Source organism: Manis pentadactyla, chromosome 8 (genome assembly GCF_030020395.1).
Source record: "Manis pentadactyla isolate mManPen7 chromosome 8, mManPen7.hap1, whole genome shotgun sequence".
NCBI lineage: Eukaryota > Metazoa > Chordata > Mammalia > Pholidota > Manidae > Manis > Manis pentadactyla.
In genome coordinates, this window is record NC_080026.1 from 114,363,810 (window position 1) to 114,373,507 (window position 9,698).

Consider the following 9,698-nt stretch of genomic DNA (forward strand, 5'->3'; position numbering starts at 1 on the left):
AAGGCCCCTGAGCAGCACATGAACATCAAGGGCAGTGCTGGCTGGGCAGACACTGGGCTTCGCCATCCACCGGGGCTCATAGGTTTGGCCTCCTAAGTTCCTTTAAGCACCAGCTACCCCTTAGACAGGGAGAAGCAAGGTCTGGGAAGGGCTGCCAGAGGGACAGCAACATCAGCGGCACTTACTTGTGAGGTAGCTGATCAGTTCGCTCCGGAAGTTGTCGCTGTTTTCAGAAGCGTAGGTTACCAGAGCTCCTGAGACACCCTGAGGCCCTCGAGGGCCTGGGGGACCAGGAGGGCCTGGAGGCCCTGGGATAGATGACAGGCCAGCAGCTGAGAGGCCAGCAAGAGAGAAAGATCAGGGATCCTCCTGCTGAGGATGCTGAACTCCCCGCCTGGACGCAGGGCTCTCAGAAAAGGGAGGAGAGTGGGGCGAGGGAAGGGCGGGGGCCCAGCACCCCACCTCCCGGCATCACCAGGGGATGACTGCTCCCAGCCTTCCGTGCTCCTCCTCCTCCTCCCCATCCCTGCTCTCTCAGTGCTGAGCCCTTCAACCCAGATTCATCCCCTCAGCCCTGCTGCCAGTGAGAGCTGGTGCCCCCGGCTTGGCACCTGATGGCACACTGGCTCGTGAGTTCTCTAAGGGCTGCACCTGGGGGCACTGTCTCTGCCCACTTCTCCCCCTGCTATGGCTGAGAGCACAAGAGCAAGTGTGTCCCTCTCCAGGGCCCAGGATCCAGTCCTATACATGCTCCAGGGGACTTGGTGACTGGCCAATGAGTTTAACTCTCCATGGCTGCCTTTGCTAAAACCCACAGGAGCCTGCACAGGCAGGCTGCAGGCCTTGCCTTCCTCACCCAGCCCCCCTCCCTGCCCTGGCGCCTTACTGTGCAAGTAAGCTGAGAGGTCCTCCATGCTGATGCTGGACCATGCATTGCCTGGGATCCCTGGGGGCCCAGGGGGACCTGGGGGCCCAACGATGCCTCTGAATTCAGATCCTGAGACACCAGGGATGAGCAGGGAGTCAGTTGTGGCCTGGGCCAAGGAGCTCTGCCTTCCATCCCAAACCACTTGGACAGATGGCCTCTGCTTAGCCTTACCTTGGAGTAAGGAGAGAAGCTCCTCATAGGATGTTCCCGGCAAGCCAGGGGGCCCTGGGGGTCCAGGAAGCCCAATGCTGATTCCAGAACCTGAAGAACAAAATCCCAAGTTATTTTGGATTCAGATCAGACAGGAAAAGGCAGATGGAAACACCCTGAGGAAACAGAGTGGAAGCCAGACACAAACACCATGTGGACAGAGGCGGGGCCCGAGGAAGAGAGGGGCAGCAGGAAAAGACAGGCATGGAGGGTAAAGCAGAGATACAATCCTGGGTAAGGACAATAGGAGGAGGGGCCCTCGGTCCTAGGAAGGGTGCAGGTTAGAAAGGGCCTGTGTCCTACTGCCTGCTGGGTGTGTGCCTGTACAGAGAATGTGTGGATGTGTGCGTGTGTAAAGTGTATAGAGAATATGTGTGTGTGTGCAAGTGGTGTGTAAATTCCATGCGGGCCAGTGCCCAAGACCTGCTCTGGGGCCACAGGTTTGAATAGCTCTGAATGCCACCCATTCCCTGGGCTTGGTGCAGCCTGGCAGGAGAGGGTCAGTGGGACCATTTCAAGGCAGTTCAGCACCAAGTCCTCATCCGGGCCCTCCTGACCACCCTGCCTGCAGAGGGCAGGCCAAGAGGGCAGACACTCACTCGACATGTAGCTGAGAATGCGTCTGCTCAGCTCTGTGTAGTCCAAAGACTGGAGGAACCAATCCCCACCAGCTCCTAGTGGCCCTGGGGAACCCTGAGGGCCCACCAGGTACTGATGTAGATACTGACGCACGTCATCCCCTGAAAGGAGACAAAGCGCTGCCATGGACCCACCAGGCTACAGGGGTCCCACACCACTGCCCGACCATGCCTGACCTGCCCACGGACTGGCTCCAGGGTGACAAGGTGAACTCTGGGTTCTCAGACCCAGGGGGAAATCAGGAAGCTTGCCAGGGCCTAAAGAGGCACCTGCCCTGCTGCCTGGCCTTGGGGACAGAGGGGTGGGATTTGTTGCCCCTTTGCCAGTCAGCTGCTGCTCAGCAGGTGGCTGGGAGCAATGTGGGAGAGGCTCCCTGTCCTGAAGGACTCCATCCCCTTTGCAGCCCTCCCAGGCTCAGACTGGGACCAGCTGTGCCTGGCACTGTGGTCAGGAGAAAGCAGAGGAGCTCCCACCCTCCAGCCCCCAGCTCCCCAGCCCTGCAGCTGACTCACGCTGCAGTGCAGCCAGGATGTCTTCAGAAGAGATGGAGGTGGAGTAGGAGCTGAGGCTGTACCCCGAAGCTGTCGGGAAGGAAACCTCATTACCTGCTGAGCTGTACTGAAGCAACACCCTCATTACCCCAGAGTCACAAAGACCCGGGTAACTAACTGTTTCCATTTGAGGGAAATGAATGGATGGGGTTGGGGGTGGGGGAATGGCCTGAGGAGGCTATTTTGAAAGGATGAAAAGGTCAAAGGTGGTTTTTGTTTTGTAGGAAATGCAGTTTGTTTTCAAGAATATGCTCCAGCCTAACTCCTACCAATCCTGTCAACCTGAAGGACCCCTTTTCTGTACTTAGGACACATCCATCAACCACAGATTGACATGGTTCTGCAGTGTGGCCTCTCTTCTTAATCTGAACAAACCCGTTTTTGGAGCTAGATCCTGGTGGCCCAGTTCCTGTGAGTTCAGAATTGAGCATCACATTCAGGACGGCAAAGCAAGCAGCAAAGCCAGGCAAGGCTCCAGAACAGAAGTTGACCCTGGATGAAAGGTGTCATGACAGGTGGGGAGAGGCTCACTCTGCAAGTAGCTCACGACGAGTCTTGCCAGCTCTGAGTAGTCGAAAATCTCACCCGCGATTGTGGTGACAGGCCCTGGGGGACCAGGTGGACCTGGGGGACCCTGAACTCCAGACAGGTAAGACCTAATACTGTCACCTGCCAACAAAGAAAGAAAGCACAGAAGTGAGCTGAAGCACTTGTGAAATACTTCCCCACCCCACACATGGCCCAAGGCATGGCCAGCAAGGAACCTAGACTCCCCTTGTTACAAATGGAGAAACTGAGGCAGAAGCCCATGCTGGGTCAGGTGGTACTTGAAGGCTGTGGGCCAACAAAACCCCAGCCAGCCACCCATTTGACAAAGTACTGGTGACCACACTGTGGAAATCACACCCTCCTGTCCCCGGGGAGCACAGGGATGAGGCCAGGGGAGGGCACACAAGTGTGAAAGAACGTGTGTGTGGCTGTTTGCATGGGAGCAAGCCTCTACTGGGTGAGGAGGAGGCTATGAGCGTGGGCAGCTATGAGTAGGTGAGTGTCGGGGGAGCGCACGAACCCGCAGCCTTGGCTCTAGGAGTGCAAGACCTGGGCCCAGCTGCCTGCAAGACTGCCAGTCCCCAGCTCCCCCAGCGCAGGCACACCCCCCACCCCACTGCCCTGCTCTGCCCCAGCACTCACTCTGCATGTACTCAGAGATGTATTGTTGAATCTCCAAGCCAGTGTTGCTGATGGAGCCTGGCGGCCCAGGGGGCCCTGGCGGGCCTGGTGGGCCTGGCATGAGCATGGCTGTGGATGATGAGCCCCCTGCAGGAAAGAAAGCCTTCTGAGTTGGTTTCTCCACCCCCAAGTCAGACAGAGGGGTCCAGGCCCTGCCTCCACAGTCTAAGGAGGAAGGATCTGTCTCAGAGGGAGAAATAGGACAGCAGTAAAGAGAAGGGTCCCCTCAAAAAGAGGGCAAAAGGAAGGTCCATAGCAGCCACAGTCTGAAAGGGGCACAGAGAGGGGAACTCTCTTGGGCCAAATCCCCACTTTCCTTCAGCAACCTGCTCACTGCCCCCCAGCGTCTCCCTCATCTCTGAACACCCCTAGCCCCCAGGACCGTTCCACTCTCTGTCACTGTACATTAGCACTGTTAGCCATCTTCATCATGCAGGGGTCCCTCCCTCCCACCCCACTAGCTCAGGGATCCTAGCACACAGAGAGGGTCCCTATCAACACTGCATCATGGGCACATGAATGAGTGAAGGAATGAGCAATGTTCTCATTGGAATGACAGGCCTCACTTGAGGAGGGGAAAAGGACTTCTGGTCTTTGTACCTTGAGAGGAACCACCAGAAATGCCAGGGGCCCCTTGAACTCCAGGATCACCTGGAATCCAAAATGAGAAGCCCTGTTTGTGTCATCTCGTCCAGAAACCCTTCCCTGGTTAAGCCTTACCGCGCTTGGAACAACCGGCCCATGTCTCTTCATCTTGTTTCTGTAGTGCCACCACCAGCTCCCCCTGGGCAGGGCCTGTGCCCCCACAGCCTCATCCCTTTCTCCCTCCTGCCTCTCCTTCCTTTAGCCTCTTTCTTTCCCCAAGCCTTTAGCACCGGTAAGTACTCAATGCCCCCTACCTGGACTCTGTTGGCCAGCCAAGCTCCCAGGCTTCACCACCCTCTTGGCTGATCCCCCACTGACCTTTGTCACCCTTGGGTCCCTGAGGGCCGGGTGGGCCTGGTGGTCCCTGCAGGTTGAGACCGAGAGAACTGGAACCTGGAAGCCAACCACACACGGTACAGTCAGTCAGGGTGGGAGAAGCTCTGGATGCAGCCAGCAACAGGGCGGGGGCCGGGCACTCACCTGCGGCTGAGAACCCTGGAAGGCCTTGCTCGCCTGAGGAAAACAGCAAGGTGGACAGTTGGTGTCCCCCACCCTCCTCACACACACACGCACACACACACACACACACACACACACTCTCTCTCTCTCTCTCTCTCTCTCTCTCTCTATCTCTCCCAACCATTCAAAGACACACACTTTGATCTACTCTTGTTCCTTTGAACTGAAGGTCAGATTTTGCTGCCCCCACCCCTACCCCACATACTGTTTGATGCCAGCTCTACGTACCTTGGTGTCCTCGGGGGCCAGGGGGGCCTGAGGGAAGGAAGGAGGAAGAGAGTTGTGAGACACATACCAACTGGGTGTGTGGCTTCATGGGGCCCCTGGAGGAGGGGTCAGGGCTGCAGGGCTGAGGCGGGCATGGAGCCTGGGGCTCCTCATGGCTCTCCTTCGACCAGGCCAATGGAAAGGTTGGGGTTCTTTGCAGAGCTGCTGTTGCTCCCCTGCCCTGTGCTCCAGGCTGCTGGGCTCCTCATGGGATGTGGCTGATGAAGACATGCCCCAGCTCATCCAGCCTCATCAAACCCTCCCAGCCACCAGCTGGGTACCCGGAGGCACAGGCTCCTGTGTGCCCTGAGGCTGTTCTTACCTTGGTCTCCCTTGGGGCCTGGGGGCCCAGGTGGGCCTGGGGGGCCAGAGAAGAATGTCTCTGCAGAGGAAAGAAATTGCTTTGAGTGTGGACATGGTGATACGTGGAAGGGAGCAGCAAGCCAGCATGGTGCCTAGCATACTGAGCCTGCTCAATGAGTATTTGTCAAATGGATCGATGAATGATGGATGGATGGGTGAATGATTGGGAGGTTGCATAGAAAAATAAAAGAAATAAATAAGAAAAGAATAAACAGGTAGGTAGATGGATAAATAGATGGGTGGGCTGATTTTCTAATGGGGACAGGTTCTGAGCTAATGTTTATTCTAGTTATTTCCATATGGTTCTATGTTGCACTGTTAGTATTTATCTCCTTTCATGTGCATGTGTCCTGCCTACTTTATCAGATCTGGGGTCCCCAAGGACAGGAGCCAGGTCCCTGCAGCCAGTCCAGAAGCCCCTAAAGGGCAGAATGGGCTCCTTCCTTCAGACTAGGCTACCAGGGCTAGCAGGGTGGCAGGGCTGGCATCGTCTACCTGTACCTTCAGCAGGTAGCATGGACTTTATGCAAATTCCTGGTAGAAAGTCAGAAGGAGGAAGCATGGTGAGTGGTGTAGGAAGAACACATGCCTGGGACCACAGCACGTACTGGGCTGGGGCTGAAGGGAACAGGTGCGACTTGACTCCACAGCATTACCTGAGTCAGTCCACAAAGATCCTGGTGGACCTGGTGGGCCTGGTGGGCCTGGCAAGCTTTCTCCTAGATAAGAGAACCCCCAAGACTTATTAGTGCCAAGATGTGAGCCAGGAACCTTCTGCCCAAGAGAAGTGGCCTGGGTCTGGGTCCCATTGTCTTGCCCCTCCCATCTGGGAGCTCAGCTCTCACCTGGTGGGCCTTGGGGTCCTGGTGGGCCTGGGGGACCTCGTAAATCAAGACCCTCTATACAGAAGAAAACAGATATGAGCAAAAGCTGTCATGAGGCTGTTCTCTGTCAGTCTCACCCCTTGCCAGGATCATCAGTGTCAGGTACCCTGGGCTATACCCACTCCCCAGAGACCAGCTCTGGGCCACGGCAGCGGAACCTCCAGGATGCGCTCTGCTGGGGGTGCCCCTCATTCAGAGGCGGGGCAGGGCTGCAGTCAAACTCCCTGATAGTTGATATGGGTGTAGGGAGTGACTGGTTAAGAACTTGGCATTGGTATCAGGTAGCCTGAGTTCAAATGCCTGCTCTGCCACTTACAGCTGGTGGCTTTGGGCAAGTTCTCGACCTCTTTCAGCCTCAGCTTCCTCTGCACACCAGAGGCAGTAAGGCCTGTATCAGAGGGGCGTTGTGAAGATCCAGGGAGATGCCGTGGCACACTGTCTAGCACACAGCAAATGCTGGACCAGAGTTGGCTGGTATCTTTGCAGTTCAGGTGTCCAAGTGGAAGGCCCAGGGCATCTCTGCCTGGGCTCTTTAAAGGTCCTTAGGGAGAGGAGGGCCCAGCAGTCAGCCCTCCCAGGCCAGGCTGGTGGCTGAGACCCCACGGATCCTTGTCATCGCCTCCAGTGAGTGGGGGACGCAGCATTCATGCCACCTATACTTACAGCGCCCAGCTCACTTGGAGGCCCCGCTTGACCCTGGTGTTCCTGTAATCCTGAGAAGCTGCCTGACAGCTGCCCCAGGCTAGTGACTCTCCCCACAGATGACAAAAGCCCTGCTGTTTCTTGCCCCAGTGCTGTCTTTCGGAGGAACTGGTCATCTTCATTCACAACGCATCTGGGCTCTCAGTGACTCACTGGTGCACTGCCACAGGCCCCGCAAGCACCGCCATCTCTCCCTCTCCCACCCCCATCACCTGCTCTGGAGAACACGGGGGCACTCACGGGCTGAGAGGACCGCACTGAAAGAGGTGCCGTCAGTGAACGACTCGCCAGCAAGTCCTTTCTCCCCTCTGGGGCCTATGCACAGGAGACAAAACTTGTGAGCCCTGCCCCCAGCCCTGGTCAGTGCTTGTCCCCTGGGGACTGCTTGGAGGGGTGCTAATGGGGGGTGCCCCTCTCCCAGCCCCGGGCAGGCGGAGCTGAGCGGAGTAGGGCAAGGCCGGAGTTAACTGGGAGCATTCCTGCTCACAGCTGAAACAGCCTTAGGGAGCGGGACCAGCTCTTCTGAGCCTGATTGTGTTTGGAATTTGGATAAATCTCTGCACAGTGGCACGATTATTATGGTCTTTAGGAGGCCTCTTAAAATAGCCAAGATTTAGCCTGGGACCACAGAGCCTTAATCTCCTTGTCTGGAGGACCCCTATCTTCTCAGAAAAATGGAAGGGGGTGAGAGGAGGTGTCTCCCCTTGCAGTTGAGGTCCTGAAAGGCCCATGGTGAAGAACCATGTCACCCCCTCACCTCCCTTCCCAAACTGCATGTGTTTCACCTCACTTAGAGACCAAGACCTGAGTCCAGCCCGGGGCATGGCCCTCCTGACTGAGCCTAGTTATGCATTCTTCCAGGACTGACATACCTTGCTGTCCTGGGAGGCCAGCTGGTCCTACAGGGCCTGAAAATGGGGTTGGGGAAGAAAAGGCTTTATCACACCTCTAGGGTCACAGTTCTAGAAAGAACTAAAGAAAGGACAGGTCTGGGTACACATGTAACTTCCTCACCCGTCATAGAACAGTGGCCCAGAAAGGTTAGCTTGCTTATGTTGAGAGCAATAAGCAGTTTGAGACCAACGTTGTGGTTCCCCCACATCCCCTGCGAGAATTCCTTTGCCAAGCCCCAGGGCCCCTGGGGAGGGCGGGACTGCCCTCTTGGACACTGTCCTTCAATGTTTGGGGACTTCTAAGTGCCCCCAGTGTCCCCACCTCACTTATCAGGAGGGAAAGCTGATCCATACTTGCATTGGTTGTATTAAATCACATATTTCATGTACACATAAAATTTTTAAGTAATTGAAAACTGGCTACCATGGGGGAGGGGTTGGGTTGGGTGATAAAGTAGATGAAGGGGATAAAGAGGCAAAAACCTCAGTTATAAATGAATCACAACAGAGAAAGTGCAGCATAGACAATATAGTCAATAATGTAGTATCTTTCCATGTTGACAGATACTAACTACACTTTTTGGAGTGAGCATTTAATAATGTAGACATCTGTTCAAAAATTAAAAAATGAAAAAGAATATAACAAAATACTAAGCATTTGGAAACAGAAAAAAGTATCACTGATAATTCTTTAACTTGTTAGCATTTTATTTCCCTCCAGTGTTTCTTCTTCTTTTTTTTTTTTTTGCATCTTGTAAAAATACAGTTGCAAACACAGAGCACACTTTATCAAGTATCCTGCTTTTTAAAACTCCACTATTATCTCCTAACAACTTTAAGTCTTTGTATTTTTGTATCAATCTCACTGTTTGGGGATATTTTCTTCAAATAGATTCCCAGCGTTTTTGTTGCCCTTGATGTATATCAGAGGGCGGAGCACTCTGACTGGGCAAACACAGGCTCAGAAGGCAGAATGGCCTGGGTCACATCCTGACTGGCTACTTCTGAGCCCTATGACCTTGGGCAAACAGTTGACCTCCTGGAGCCTCCAGCAATGCTGGGGCCTAGTGAGCAATCCCTGCAGTCTTTGGGGGGCCTAGTGAGCAGGGCCTCTGCGGTGCTGGGGACACTCGCTGGTGTGTGAAGGCTTGCCAGGCTCTGTGGAAGGGGCTCCTGACGCTTCCCTGGTTCCTCCCTGAGTTCCAGGATTTGAGCAAACACTGCTCTAGTCAAATGTAACCAAGGTGCTGCAGATTTGAGGTCAAGTAAGAAAACAGACTAACCTGGGGCGCCTGGGGGGCCTGGGGGTCCCATGGCTCCAGGAGGTCCTGGGGGTCCTGGGGCAGTGATAGCTGATGATCCCTCTGAAAACAAAAGGCACAGGGAACTCACCCCATTTTTCCTGAGAGGTGCTGGGACCCAGGCCAGGCTGTGGGCCAGGTCGGGCCAGCGCCCCTTGCTCTCATTACCTCTGAATTGCCCCCGCCCCTTCTCTGCTGACCCGAGGAGCTCACTGCCGCATGCTGCCAAAGCACTGGGCCCTCACACTGGCACTGGCTGGAGGGCGTTAAGAAGGCCCCTCCCAGGCCTGCCTACCTGAAGTCACGATGCTGCCTGGAGTTCCTGGTTCACCTGGGAGAGGAGAAAAAGGAGGGGGTGGTTCCCAGGATCATTTAGTAGCTCAATAAGTCATTTCCAGGGCTTTTGATTACACTGGAGACCATTCCTGGGCCTCTAACCCTCAGGCTAAAAGCTTTTTAATGAACTGAAGGGGAGTGTGCAGGGTGCATTAAGCACCAACCTCTCTGCCTGAGGACCCAGAGGCCAGAGCATCAGTCTCCTGGGCCCACATCAGCTTTTGGAAGAA

At 55.2% G+C, this 9,698-nt stretch overlaps 1 protein-coding gene across 1 annotated transcript in view; it reads right to left on the reverse strand.

The window, feature by feature from the left end:
* The window catches only part of COL17A1 (collagen type XVII alpha 1 chain), a 48,496-nt gene that overhangs the window by 2,946 nt on the left and 35,852 nt on the right, over positions 1-9,698 (reverse strand). The window contains exons 34-51 of the mRNA XM_057506279.1: positions 9,428-9,463; positions 9,115-9,195; positions 7,811-7,846; positions 7,179-7,253; positions 6,198-6,251; positions 6,009-6,071; positions 5,312-5,371; positions 4,951-4,977; positions 4,684-4,716; positions 4,522-4,596; positions 4,159-4,209; positions 3,520-3,645; positions 2,860-2,997; positions 2,290-2,358; positions 1,738-1,878; positions 1,100-1,189; positions 887-997; positions 186-332 (exon numbers count right to left, since the gene is read on the reverse strand). Coding sequence (XP_057362262.1) covers positions 186-332; positions 887-997; positions 1,100-1,189; positions 1,738-1,878; positions 2,290-2,358; positions 2,860-2,997; positions 3,520-3,645; positions 4,159-4,209; positions 4,522-4,596; positions 4,684-4,716; positions 4,951-4,977; positions 5,312-5,371; positions 6,009-6,071; positions 6,198-6,251; positions 7,179-7,253; positions 7,811-7,846; positions 9,115-9,195; positions 9,428-9,463 — 1,413 coding nt within the window. The remainder of the gene's footprint in view (positions 1-185; positions 333-886; positions 998-1,099; positions 1,190-1,737; positions 1,879-2,289; positions 2,359-2,859; positions 2,998-3,519; positions 3,646-4,158; positions 4,210-4,521; positions 4,597-4,683; positions 4,717-4,950; positions 4,978-5,311; positions 5,372-6,008; positions 6,072-6,197; positions 6,252-7,178; positions 7,254-7,810; positions 7,847-9,114; positions 9,196-9,427; positions 9,464-9,698) is intronic.